Below are 14,357 nucleotides of genomic sequence, written 5' to 3' on the forward strand. Positions count from 1 at the left end.
TCTGAAAGGAGTAGCCTTCAGCACTGAGGACAAATTCCAAAAGATCGCTCTAGTTAAAAAACAGATGCAGCATCCATCCTGCAGGATGAATACCATATGCCTCCTCACATACCCGCATAGTTTCTGACTGGACTGGCAGTTTTGGTAGCCAATTATTTGACAGACTTCAATCAGTTTTAAACAGTTAATCCTCCACCTATCTTAAAATCCTAAGTACTAGAAAGGATTGGCTTATTTGCTGGCATTGCAGACAGAATATGTGATGGTGCAAGTCTCATTCTTCTAGTCTTGAAAATTGAGTGGGTCAAGGTCTTCTAGTGAATGTGGCTTTCAATTTTCAGTTAGTGAGATTTGACTAGATACAACACTGGCGTTAAAATTGATGTTCACAAGATCATGAAACCTCTCTTTAAACTTCTAAGTATTCTGAGTAATCTTTATTGGTAACTTATATCACTTCAAGGTCAGCTGAAAGTTGGATGATCTCTGGTCTTCCTATTATGAGCAGCATTAAAAAATTGGTGGAATAGGCTAGCTGTATGTGTGTATGATTCTGAAGTGTATGTGGGGTTTTTTTTGTTGTCTTTTTGTTTTGTTGTTTATACATATTTTATATTAGTTTATAGTTAACCAAGTGATTCTAAATATTATAACTAACATCTGTTAAGAGTCCTCTCAGTCCAGGAGAAAGCAACAACTGTTATACATAGCAAAATTAAGGCATTTCGCTGTTCTCGGTCTGTCACAGCTAACCCATGCAGTAACCATCCTTTGGCACCACTGGCTCAAACTTTCCTGCTGTAAAACTTCTGGCATTTTTTAAAAACTGAAGAACAGAGAGCAGACAACTTCTGAGTATGCAAGCTGCTGAGCTGCAGCTATTACAAGCACAGAAGCTCAAACTAGCTGAAAAACTGCTCTAGAGTAAGTGTAGCACTTATGAACTTTCCAAACTGGGTGCCATTTTTTGATTTGCAAGTAGGAAAGATTTAAGAGCTGTACAGGTAAAGATGAAATTATTTTCCTTTACCAAAATATGGTGAAAAGGTTTGACTTGTCGTCTATATACCCTTTTCCTATAAATGCAATCCTCTGCAATATTTAACCGTCTATAACTCTGAGTGCTGTTTAACAATGTTGACGTGAATTTTGTTGCAGAATTGAAAGATTATGTTTTTGTGAGCTGAAGGCCTCTCTCCCCAGTACTTACTTTTTTTTTTTTTCAGAAGAAATACCATCACTCTCGGGCTTCTAAATTTTTACTCTATGATGTATTCACGTAGGTTGATACCAATCTAGTTTTAGACATAAAAATGGGATGTTTCAGTAGGCAACAACATATTGTAGTATTTAAATAAATAATATGAAAGTAGTTCTAAAAACAAGATATTTTTTTTGTTTATTAAAACTTCTTTTGCTGTAGGTCACTCTAGCCAGTATAGATGCTGAGCTTCAGAAACTTAAAGAAATGACCAACCATCAGAAGAAACGAGCGACAGAGATGATGGCCTCCTTACTAAAAGATCTTGCAGAGATAGGAATCGCAGTAGGAAATAATGATGTCAAGGTAAGAATTATCGCAATTTTTAATGCCATGTATTAGGCACATACATTGTGAATACATGGGGTCAGTTTTCTTAGTACGGTAAAAAGAACCACCATAGCAAGCCTCATTTATATTAATAATTTGGGCATAAGCTTATCCCTTGCTTATGCTGTGACTTATCAGGTCCCAAACAGAACTTTATTGTGCAAAGTTAAGGAAGAGCAGGTATGGTTTTTTTTTTTCCCCCCTGAAGTAGTGTTTTCATTCTCACTGTTAAACTGCCATTTGAAATGGTCATAGTCAACAGCACCCTCAATCTAATGCTGACCTACAGTGGCAATTAAGATGTTACTTATTAAAAATGGAATGAGGAACTGAAAAGATAAATCTAGAAGATCACTGTAGGACAAGGATGTGAGCAGTGTTAAAAATCTATAGCGAACTGTATTTCCCTCTTCAAGTGACTCATTACCTTTGTGTAAACTTCTAAATAATCAGTTAGAAAAGTTAAAAGTTACATTTTGGTGTGTAAATGCTCTGATTATCAGTCGAGGCAGGGGATGTGTGCCGGGCACTAGGTTTTGCTCCAGCTCATCTTTAATTCTCTTTTATTATCTGAGCTTTCTAAATGTGTCATACCATACTTTTCAGCAGCCTGAGGGAACTGGCATGATAGATGAAGAATTCACGGTTGCAAGACTGTACATTAGTAAAATGAAATCAGAAGTAAAAACAATGGTGAAACGTTGCAAACAGTTAGAAGGCACACAAGCAGAAAGCAATAAGAAAATGGAGGAAAACGAAAAGGAGTTGGCTGCCTGCCAGCTCCGTATCTCACAGGTAAGTGTTTCTTTACACTGTACTTCTTAAATGTTCTTTTGAATTCATTAACCTGCTGGGTGGGGGAAGTTGCAATTTCTTCTTGGCACCTAACAAAGTACATTGTGATTGAACAGCCACAAGATTCAGCTGTATCCTCAAAACTCTTCTCAGTTTGGATGCTTCTTGGTAATTGTGTGACAGGATGTCAGAATTTCTGCAATGTGTCTGTAGCCTGCTACTGCTTTGGTAACATTTGTATTAAATACTAGGGTCCATATGTTCTCCATCACAGGATCCTTTACAAATATGTGTCTTACAGAAGCAGTGGCTAGTGAGAACTCTGCCTACTAATGCAGCAAGTGGGAAGTGGGAGAGGTAGCAATGGCATAGGAAGATTACAGTATGCTTGCATAGCAGATTAAATTTACTTCTAATGTGAGAAAGGCCATTTTAATGCCATTGTTAGAAAAGATCAGTAGTGTGACTTCTAAAACTGAAAATTGTGATCTACATACACGATTTAATTTTTCTGTATTTTGTTTTACATACAGATGGTCATCTCTCTTAAATCAGGAGATGCGTATTTCAGTGCAGTCTTGTAAATAGAGCAGGACTCTCTTGCCCCTGATAGTATTGAACATTCAAAACATCTCTTCTCCCAGCCAAAAATTTATTTCATTCCAATCCAGAATAAAGACATTGTCTTACAGGCTACATTACAGATCTACTTGAGTACTCATATTCTTCTTAAAGTTTAGTCGGGACCATTTTTCTTTTGAGATCAGGTTACTTGTTTAAAAATAAGTATAAACTATTTATGCAGATGTAATTCTGTGATTCCTAATTCCAAAGTAAATGAATCTTTCCATTCTACAAGCATGAAGCCAAGATCAAGTCATTGACTGAATATCTTCAGAATGTGGAACAGAAGAAAAGGCAACTGGAGGAGTCTGTGGATTCCCTTAATGAAGAATTAGTTCAACTCCGAGCACAGGGTAGGAATTGCCTCCCTACACCCCACCCACCACCGTTTTAAGTATATAGTAATAAATAGGAAAGTGTTCTCTTCTATTCAGATTGAAGGGCAGAGCTATAGAATGGCTTTTGTTACGGAACATGCAGAATTAGTCAATGGGAAAGCGTGTTTGTTGTTTGAAAGAACTGCTACAGATAGGATTAAGTTGAAGATGTTACTGATTTAGTTGATCTTTGTGATGAGAGGAGACATTTTCCAAATTTTAAGGTGTTGCGGGGGAAAGGAGAAATTAACACCATCTTCCCTGTGGTTGCTTAATTACCTGGCTGAAAAGTGTTTTCTTTTCTCTCTTCTGTCCCTACTAGAAAAAGTCCATGAGATGGAGAAAGAGCACTTAAATAAGGTTCAAACTGCAAATGAAGTCAAGGTAAGTTAATTTCATTGGTTGTTTTGAAAACTAAAGTGAAGTATGGCAACTTCTTAAAGCATATAATACATACTGTTTTTTCTAACAGCAAGCTGTGGAACAGCAAATTCAGAGTCATCGTGAGACACATCAGAAACAAATCAGTAGCCTAAGAGATGAAGTTGATGCAAAGGAGAAACTTATCACTGAACTTCAAGAGTAAGCAATTGTCATTATTTTGTTAGTGCCAAATGTCTCTGGATTGTACAGAAGTACAGTTGAGTACAGAAGCATAGTACGGTGGGAAGGAAGTGGCAAGGGTTTCCTCGAGCAGTGTCTTTCTAACTTGTGTTGCTTTACCAAATATTGTCTGACCGGTTCAGTTGATGTAGTATTTTTTTTTCTGTGTTCAGCCAAAACCAGAAGATGATGCTTGAACAGGAACGTCTTAGAGTTGAGCATGAGAAGTTGAAAGCAACTGATCAGGAAAAAAGTAGAAAACTACATGAACTTACGTAAGTGATAGTCGTGCATAAAACAAATCTGTGTGGGAACACTTACATTTAAAAAACTAGTGACCTAATATGATGAAGTGGCTCTTATTGTATGAATGATATACTTATTAAAGAGAAAGGCTCCAGAGCCCTCTTGAAGTTAACTTTTTTGAAACCTTTGCACTGCCTTAATATTTAAAATTGGAAGTAAAATGATGTAAGATAAGAAGGCCAAAACCTTTTCTTTCTTAAGATGCTGAAAGTTGGAATAATTTACTTTTCAATTGGCAGCTAAGTATTGCATGCTCCAAGACTGGAAGAGGCTTGTAACAGTTCCCTTTTTTTTTTTTTTTACTTCTGTCCCCTTAATCTTTTTTTTCCGCTTCTTCTGTTCCCTTATTTATTTATTTTTTTTGTTCTTGTGTGATTTTACTAGTTAGGGTGGTTCTAACTGGCTTATTCTTGAGATTAAGCTGCTACATACTTCATTGAGTAATTAAATAGAGTGTATTAGTGAATTAGAAACTGAAAAGTTAATGTAATAATTAGAATTGAATTCTGCTACCAGGTAAGTATCCAAGGGTCAAGCTGAAAAACAGTTCTCAACTTCTAGAAATCTAACCATAATCAGCTGGAAACGTTTCTAGGGTATCAGTAGTGACCCCTTTCGAGCATATGCGAATTTACTTACACAAGTATCAGTAGCGACCCCTTTTGAGCATATATGAATTTCTTTACAGAAGTTAAAACTACATTATACTTAACTTTTGAAAAAGTGCGTGCTTTTTGGCCACGTTTAAAACCACATAGTGGCTTTCAGGTTTTTATCATAGTATTTGAAATAATCAGAGAGACCTGATTGGTCTGTACTAGTAGCCAATAAGCAACACTTTTTTTTCTTTTAGCCTTCCTGTGAAATACAATGTTGGTTTAACTGACTAAAATTTTAACAGGACTCTGCTCCTGTGAATGCATCTTATTCTGGTTTATTTATATGCCAAAATGATAACAAAAGTTACATTAGTTACAGTAGGTTTTCTTGTCTTATAGCATTTGACATATTACATAGCACATATTGCTTCTTATTTTAGTTTGCAGGCTATGTATATGCTGTGTATAGCATTGATCCCTTAAAGGCACTTGCTGTATTAGAAACTTCCCTCTTCAAAAGACTTGCAAAGAAACATTAAAAATTAGTTTGGTATTCTGTGTCCTCCCCCAGCCTTTTTGAATCCAGTTATTTTCCATTGTATGTCATAAACGTGCATGGCAAATGACAGACCAGAAACAATGCAGATTATTCACTTTTTTTTTTTACTTGGCATTGTCTAGAGATGCCTGGAAATACTTTTCCACTGTGGCTTGGAAAATGGATAGGATGCTGAGATATTCTTTAAAATATTACTTCAAATGTTTATTCATTTAGCAAGTCCAAATACTCTTCCTGTATCCTGTCATCTTAGTAATTGCGTTGCCTTATAATTCTGAGAGAGAATGTTAGCAGTGCAGTAAATGCTTTCACGTTAAATAGGAAGACAGAAGCTCTATAAAGTGATAATCAGTAGGTTATATTCCTGTAAACTGAGATTGTTGTTTATGATGCCAGCTTTGGCAAATGTGTTCGGGGTGAGGCGATAGAACAACAAAAAAAAAAAATCCTTAATCTATCATCTCAGCTGGTCAGAGATAAGAACTCATCATCTCCCCAAGGATTCATAATGAGCCTGACTCAGAGAGCCTTTGTTTAGGGACATGGTCTAGTGGTAGACTTGGCAGGGGTAGATTAACGGTTGGACTTGATGATCTTAAAGGTCTTCGAACCTAAATGATTCTATGGTTCTGTTTGAGAAACTTACAATTTATGCATCTGAATGTACTTGCCTGTACTCCTTCAATATTAAAAGTACTTCCATCTTATCCTCCCCACTCCCAACCCCCACCCCATGTGGATTTCTAAGTGTGGTTTCATCTGTTCGTTATATCATTAATTGAGGACTTCAACTGAAAAACATTTTTAATTCGTACTGTATAGTGTTTATCACTTTAATCTCCTAAAATACTAAAATTTCCAATTTTGCTCAGATGTTTCAGGCTGAATTTATTCTCTTTTAGGGTTATGCAGGACAGACGGGAACAAGCGAGGCAAGATTTAAAGGGTTTGGAAGAGACTGTGGTAAGATAATCAGAATATGTTCCAAATGTCAATGCTTGTTTCCCTCCACACCCCCGAGTGATTTGGGGCTTTTTAATTAATTTTTTTTTTAATTCCTTGTCCTTAACTGTAGGCAAAAGAACTTCAGACTCTTCACAATCTTCGGAAGCTGTTTGTTCAAGATCTGGCTACTAGAGTGAAAAAGGTAACGTGGTGCTGTAGTGAAACTTGGTGTTTCTGAGAATGCTACATAAATTTCAGTGTAGAACTAAATTAGGTATTGATCTTTATGTGGTGTCATTTTTCTGGCTTGATTGTAATACACAAGTTCAGATTTGTACTCAGCCTCCTCTCTCCCTCCCTGTGCTTTTGTTACTGCAGAGTGCCGAGATTGACTCGGATGATACAGGGGGCAGTGCTGCACAAAAACAGAAGATTTCCTTCCTTGAGAATAATCTTGAACAGCTTACAAAAGTTCACAAGCAGGTACAATGATGCTTAATTTCAAGTTTTAATTAAAAACAAACTACTTAAGGTGCATTATTTTAGAAGCGACGGAATGCATATTTGGTCATAAAGTAACTGTTTTATAGTTTAATACTTCTCCATCTTGAGTGTGTCTCTTGATACAAAACAATAGACTAAAGTTTTCCTAGAAAGTAAATTAATAGCTTTTTTAAGTGCATGTGGGTATGTAACAAAACAGCTGCATTTAAACTGAAGAACATCCAAGTTAGTGTTTAGAGTTAGTATATCAGCCTGGGGGATGCTTGCCTGTCTCTCTCTGACTGAAAAAGAATGTAGACTTTAAATGCCTATGTTGGGTAGCATGTTCTTCCACAGTAACTGATTTGCAAATAACTATTTTACTGATGAGCTATTAGAGTTACTAAAAGCTTAAGCAAAGATAATATACCAGCCCTACTTTGTCTGTTGAGGGGCATGAGGGTGTTGGTTGGCTCTCCCCATGAAGAGACATACCAAGAAAATAATCGATTCTGGTTTTGTAGCTGGTACGCGATAACGCAGATCTCCGCTGTGAACTTCCTAAACTGGAGAAGCGACTTAGAGCTACAGCGGAACGAGTTAAAGCTTTGGAGTCTGCACTGAAGGAAGCCAAAGAGAATGCTTCTCGTGATCGCAAACGGTATCAGCAAGAAGTAGACCGTATAAAGGAAGCTGTAAGATCCAAGAATATGGCCAGAAGAGGACATTCTGCGCAAATTGGTTAGTAGAGAATCCCTTGCCCTGTAAAGCTTCATCTGTCTCCTGATATCTCTGTGCATGTATGTATCTTGGAACTGCGTGCAGGAACAAGGTGTATTTTCTACCATGAGTTATATTTTGGTTAATAGACTGTGAGTGTGTATGGTTGGTTGGGGTGGTTGTTTGTTTGTTTTTAATGGGTCTCTTTCTGGTAGCTGGATTTTCGTGCATGCTGGGAAAGGCTTACCCACCTAGAATTCTAGCCTGAATGTGTGTGCCATTTCCTAGAACAAAACAATACACTGGATGTGAGTCTTAGGTCTTCAACATGATTCCATAAGAATTTCTAAGACTAGGTATTCCAAAGTTAAGGGGAGAGATTAAGCCATCATGTTAAACAACAACAAAATTGTCTTGCTGTCTCTTGATCTTGTGGGAGGAGGCAGACAGAAATCCACAACTAACATCCGAAGATCCCTAATTGCCTTTTTGGGTCTTTGTTCCAAAGCATTCAGTACCCCACAGCCACTCCCTAGGGGAAAAGAACGGAAAACCCAAAAGTCTGTAGTAGCTAGTAGTGTTTCTTACTGTGTGGTGGGAAGGCAGTCGTATTCCCTTGGTCCTCCACCTGCCATCATGCTGTAAAGTGCTGAGGGCCAAGAGGATGTGTGACTGGTGGAAGACTTAACTGTGCCTATTACATTGTTGTAGCAGTATCTGTTTGTTCCAGCCTTCTTGTCCTGTGTCAGGACTTCAGTAATCAATACACTTCTGTTAAATGTGAATGCACCTGAAATGAGTGGTGCAGTTAAATTTCACTCATTCTGCAAAGGTCTGCAAAGAGCTGTTGAGGAATGAAGTCCTAATTTTTTTTCTTGGTCATTTCGAGTGGTAGCCTGAAGACAGGTGCTTTCCTGTCTTATATTTCTCTCAAGTAGTCTCAAAGAAGACAAACAGAATTCTCTAGTGAGCTTTGCACAAGTATAAAGCCTGTTGTAATTAAACATCTAGTTAAACTAGGCATGTCTTACTGGAGATCACTTAAGATCCTTTAAGGCAGAACTTGAGAATTGTCTTTGTGATGCAGTTGCAGCTTGTAGGTACTTTATATCCCCTCTTACCTGCTGAAACTTTAAATGTTTCTGCTTAATATTACAGCACTTTGTAAACTCATACTGTTGTGCATGTCCTGTTAAGAGCTAGTGCAAAACTGATTGAAAATGTAGTTCGTTTATCAAAGTCTATGCAGCTTGTGAACTACCTGTCAAAACTACTGGTTTTGAATTTGGTAGTAGAGCAAGTTTTATTTTTATGTGGTGGTAAGAAGTTGACGAAACAATGTTACCTGTGGACTAATTGGTACCCAGAACCATTTGCAGAGCAGAGTAACTAGTGGCTTACCAATCAAGTAGATGTGGGAAATACAGCAGGGTATAATGATTACCTACAGGAACATAACCCTCATGAAACTTCATCTAATGATGTACCTTATTTGACTCCTTATTGCCCAGAAGTAGGACACTTACAGGGAAATACATTACGTGGGGCAGATAATACATGTGAAGATAATCATTATCAAAAGCTTTGCTGGCTTTAATTCTAATAGGGACAGTAAAAGCAACACTTTTTCTGTTTTTCAGGACTTGTTATAGTTGATACTAATCTGTTAAGTTCTCAAAATACCGTCTCCTAAACTTGTTTTAATATTCAAAGTACATTCAATTTTTATTATTACATTTGGGATACTGTAAGATAAAGCATTAGTAAATTTGAATAATCAAGGTAAAATTGTGGTGTATATATTTAAGTCATGTTTCTTTTCATGCAGCTAAGCCGATCCGTCCTGGCCAGCATCCAGCAGCTTCTCCAACTCATCCAAGTGCAATTCGTGGTGGAGGTGCGTTTACTCAAAACAGCCAGCCAGTTGCACTGCGTGGAGGTGGAGGACGGCAAGACAAAGTGTAAGTTTGTCTTGTAGGATTTTTAAATATATGATTAAACCCCTTCATATTAGTTTTATTACAGTTCCTTCTGTGGCATAAAATCAACCAAATTATCAGATTAGCTTCTTTTCTTACAGAATTTTATACTTAGAGGAACAGTATACATGTACATCTGACTAATCCTGCTGCTGATTTTGTTATAAAACTGGTGTTTGTTGTAAAATGATAGTTATGGAGTTGTTCTGCTGGAGTAGGAACAAAATGTGAAAACAGTCAATTGGAGATAGTTACCAGTCACAGCCAATAGCTACTGTTTGGGAAAGAAGTGGGCAGTTTAAATTTGTTTGGCTTGCTAGTATCTCTTTAAATATGGTTTTCTTCAGAAAACATTCAGTGATGAAATAAAAAATGACCTTATTCTTATGTTGTTTATTTGCTGTTCTTACTACAAATGCATGCTGCTTCATGTGTTTGTAATTTGGAAGTATTTAACAGAAAAATTAATGTCTCCGTACGGTAAATTTAAAATGTTAGGCTAGTTAAAATACACTTACAGTAACTGAAATTAATATGTGCACTTATTTGAAAATGTCTCTAATGTCCTCAGTAATTACTTGTAGTCTGGTACTTAATGTGCTTCAGTTGCTTACAGAATCACATCTCTTTTTTAATTAACATCTGCATTATAGTTGGTCTGTTGGTCACCTAACAGGAATGCTTTGCTGCATTCTTTGTCATCATCTTCACTTTTGAGCGTTCGCATAAATGTCTTCTAGCCATTCCCTTAGTTAAAGTTATCTGCATGTTCAGTTTGAAAATACTTCTAAAATGATTGTGTGGTGCTTGGTGCCTGGGTGCTTCTCTTTTGAGGGGCTTCAGAGCAGCTTACATTAATCTTGTTTCCATTTGAGAAGTCAGCGAGCTAATAAAAAGAAACAAAGCTTTCTCTCCAATTTAGAGAAGAAAATCAGAATGCAGCACTAGTTAGGGTAGCTGGTAATGTTCGGTACTGTCTCTTAGGAAATCAGAGGTTGCAGTGATATGTGCTGTAACTTTGAATAACATTTACCTTGAATGAACAAGGACCTGGCAATTCTTGGATTCTTGATTATGTTGCTGTGGTGAGATTAATCTTCAGATAGATTGCTTTTGTAGTCCCCAGTTGCTATCTCAGCTGTCCAATGTAGAGACATTTCAAGGCACAATTGACCCAATTTATTTTAGATGCCTACTAGAGTTTGCACATGCTCTGATGTCTGGAATTCTAACTGAAGAAAGCCTATTTAGTTTCATACTTCCTTAAGAGTACTTATAATAGTTAATATATTCAGCAATAAGTAAATAAATTATGAGCTTGCATCTTGCTCTGGAGAAGAGCTTTCACTGTTGGTTGTGGAGAATTTAAAAAGGAGACTTAGCACTTTGACTTTTGGACTATTTGTAGATAAATCATGAAGGAGTGGAAAATTGCTGCGTATTGGCTAGAACACCTTTTTAACAAACAACCCCCCCCCAGTATGTTTACACAACCCCTTAAGCAGTTGTAAAGCTTTCGTATAATTCTAATGTTAGCGTGTTACCTATTGCTGTAGAACCAAGCAGAGTCTAGCACTTAAAGGCAGGAGAGTGGTCATAATTCATTCCAACTTTCCTGTCTTTGTTTTTGGAAGAACCTGTCCCTTACGGAAGTAAAGGAACAAAACTTTCTTGAACTTTATTTTACTATTAAATATTAACTTGTTCTGAGCTTGTGAATACTCAGGTAGCCAGTATTATTTTTCTCTGTAGTAATGTCTGTTATAATTTTTTTGAGGATTAATACAGATACTAAGCATCTCAACTTCTGGTTAGAGAAGAACTTTTGGTACAGTTGGAACGTGATTTTACATTCGGAGACTGCCATTTAACAAATTATTCTGGAAACATTAAAGAAATGCAGAGATGGCAAACTGTTACTTCCCTACAGAAATCAAACTTTTAGGATGATTAAGACCAAATGATCTCTTCATTCCTATTTCATCTTCCCAAAATACCAAAGTCAAAACTCTGCACCAGCTGATAGGTTGTATCCTGACAGTTCTCACTGGCCTGGAAAAGTAGCAATAGTCACGGGAAATGGAGCTGGGTTATAATTGGTTTGTGGTTATAGTGTTTACTCCGTTAAGGCAATCAAGATTGGATACCCAGTCAGATTATCCTGCTGTAGATTTGTTGGTAACAGACAGCATTCCTTAAATGCTTTGCATTGTGTAACTTCTTATTCTAAAGCAAATGTTTTATTAGCACTTATCTGAGTGGTCTAAGAATTGGGCTCTTAAAGGCTATGTAAATAGTGCATATGGTCTACTGTAAATGTAATTAACTTGGCTTTTTTGGCTTATGAGGTACAACCACTTAACTGTTATTTTTCTCACTTACAGTTGCTGAAAAGTAAATGCAGCGTGAGGAGGATTGGATATCATGTAGAGGGAGTCATTCCATGACAATAATCTCTCCCTTTGGGGACTGTAGGATTATTTTTTGAAAATGTATAAATTATACCTGGCCTGTACAGCTCTTCCCCCTTCTACAAATTCTGCTAACTGATTCCCAAAAAAACAACCTAGAGTGCAATTTTGGCGTCTTGAAAAATGACATGTTACTTAAAGTGTAGCTCTGCTCATTACACAGTTTGTCTTTCATGTCTTAAATTTAGTCTGCACTGTGCCAAGCTGAATGTACGTTGAGAAAATCTTAGTTCAAATTTTCTAGCTTAATTTGTGTACATCTTATTGTCTTAGGGAATGTGCGACAGTGTTTAAGTATACTTTCATTTTTATCACTTCACATAACACTACGTGTCCCACTGAATTAGAACGGCACTCTACATTACAGTTTTCTTTTGGAATGCTGAATAGAGCATTGGAACTGAATTTATTTGTACAGTGTAAGAATACTGAAGTGTGCTTACGACAACTGCCATAAGGCACCGCGATCGCTACACCACAGAACTAAAGAGTTCAATATGAACAAGGCTGTTTAACTGTTATCTGATTAAATGCCCGTTTATCGGGTAATTTAGAATTAAATATTGTACAGTAATAAGAGTAAACCTAAGTTTACAAAAAAGACTTTGGCAATGGATTATGCCATCTGTCCTGTTCTTGATTCTACACACAGTACAGTCTGGTGGAGTGAAAACATTCTGCTTCATTCTGATGAGCCTGTCTATCCATTTGTCTGTATCTGTGATGGTTCACTTTTGCTATTTTATAATAGTGAAATGAGTGCAACCTAAAATTTAACTTGATATTCCACTGCATACACAGTACTGGAATTTTGGGCTAAAATTTTAACTTTCAATTCAAAAAAGAAAATTTCAGCAACTGGCCAATGAATTCAGATACACAAAGGATACAACTTTTTAAAACTGATGGATCTGGAAATCCCAGAGATGTGTGTTTAAAAAAAAAATAAAAATAAATAGTGCTACCCTGAATTGTATTTGTAATCCGTTTGTAAGTAGGTATATGAAATGTCCAAAGTAGTAGTTGTTGAATATTTTTCTTCTCTTTGCAATAAAGTCCTGTAATGTGGCTAACAAAATGAAACTGGGGGTTTTTTTGTTGGTTTGGTTTGGTTTTGAGCTCCAGTACTCCCACTGAGCTGAATCTGGGTTTTAAAATTTTACAGTATAATTTGCCTAACTTATTCATAGGGTTTAGCCACTATAATTTTTAGAACAGCTGCCCTCTGGACAGGAATTAGTTTCCAAGTCTTTGAGAAAGAAGGTACTTAATCTTACTGAAAGAATCCCGTTAGTATTCCAGACTGGGTAGGTACCACTTTGTGTGCTGGCTTGAATTTTTTGCTGGGTATGCATCAGTTATTGTGGAAACAGTAGAGACTCTATCACTGTTCAGACAGCAAATCACTTTCAACTTTTATATTATAAATAGACAAAATATTTATATTAAGATGGAGTGTAGTCAGATTTTAGACCTTGAACCACTTTTTTCTATATCTACAGTAGTCTGAATTTTTAATAGTTTGACTTTTTTTTTTGAAAGGTTGAGTGTATCAGTTGGAAATCTCACTACTTTGGAGTTTTCAGCTTTTAAGACTGTTTTGTTCATTAAGGCTGCCAAACACTCCAAACCTGCAGTTGTTTTAGAGCATGATTAAAGACAGCATGCTGAGGAAAGAAAAGGAACAGCAAACTATTTTGAATGAAATTTCTCCTAATGGAAACAGCACTGTCTGTTATCTTTCTCAATGTTAACTACAGGTTTTCAGACCTTCGTTTGTTAATATGCAATCATAAAAACAAAAAACCCCAACTTTCTTTAAAGTACATTCAAATGAAGCAGGATTTTTTCTCATGCCTGTGAATGGGGGTTTCATTCCTGTAGGTAATTATCATGGGTTTTGGTGCTGAAAATTGCTGTGTTTAAAAAATAAATCAAAATAGATTAAACAACTAGCCTGTAGCTCAGTGTACATCACCTTTTTATATTTAAACTTTTTTTTTAATTTTAAACCTTTTATGAAGTTTACCAAGAACTGCCTCTTAAAATGTTAAAAAAAAAAAAAATACCCAACAACCACTTTTTATGTTTTCTGGTTTGGCTGTCATAAGTCAGCCAGATAGGACAATTACTGTTTTTTGTAAGTTAAAATATTTAGTCTATACAAGGAATGTTCAACACTGCTGTTTCAACTTGCAGTCTTTGAATGGTTCCTATTTTTATGTTCCTCTAGATCATACTTTTTAAAAGATGGTTTAGGATAGGAACTTGGTGAAATAATATTTATTTCTGGTGAACAACTAAA

General features: G+C 36.4%; 1 protein-coding gene across 1 annotated transcript in view; it reads left to right on the forward strand.

Moving 5' to 3' along the window:
- KIF5B (kinesin family member 5B) overlaps positions 1–13,130 on the forward strand; it is a 68,942-nt gene extending 55,812 nt beyond the window's left edge. Inside the window, exons 15-26 of the mRNA XM_009895124.1 lie at positions 1,424–1,567; positions 2,198–2,386; positions 3,246–3,363; positions 3,710–3,771; positions 3,860–3,969; positions 4,164–4,265; positions 6,357–6,417; positions 6,530–6,601; positions 6,778–6,882; positions 7,407–7,623; positions 9,431–9,563; positions 11,966–13,130. Coding sequence (XP_009893426.1) covers positions 1,424–1,567; positions 2,198–2,386; positions 3,246–3,363; positions 3,710–3,771; positions 3,860–3,969; positions 4,164–4,265; positions 6,357–6,417; positions 6,530–6,601; positions 6,778–6,882; positions 7,407–7,623; positions 9,431–9,563; positions 11,966–11,972 — 1,320 coding nt within the window. The 3' untranslated portion in view covers positions 11,973–13,130. The remainder of the gene's footprint in view (positions 1–1,423; positions 1,568–2,197; positions 2,387–3,245; positions 3,364–3,709; positions 3,772–3,859; positions 3,970–4,163; positions 4,266–6,356; positions 6,418–6,529; positions 6,602–6,777; positions 6,883–7,406; positions 7,624–9,430; positions 9,564–11,965) is intronic.
- Positions 13,131–14,357: the final 1,227 nt, after the last annotated feature.

Source organism: Charadrius vociferus, unplaced genomic scaffold (genome assembly GCF_000708025.1).
Source record: "Charadrius vociferus isolate BGI_N301 unplaced genomic scaffold, ASM70802v2 scaffold61, whole genome shotgun sequence".
Taxonomy (NCBI): domain Eukaryota; kingdom Metazoa; phylum Chordata; class Aves; order Charadriiformes; family Charadriidae; genus Charadrius; species Charadrius vociferus.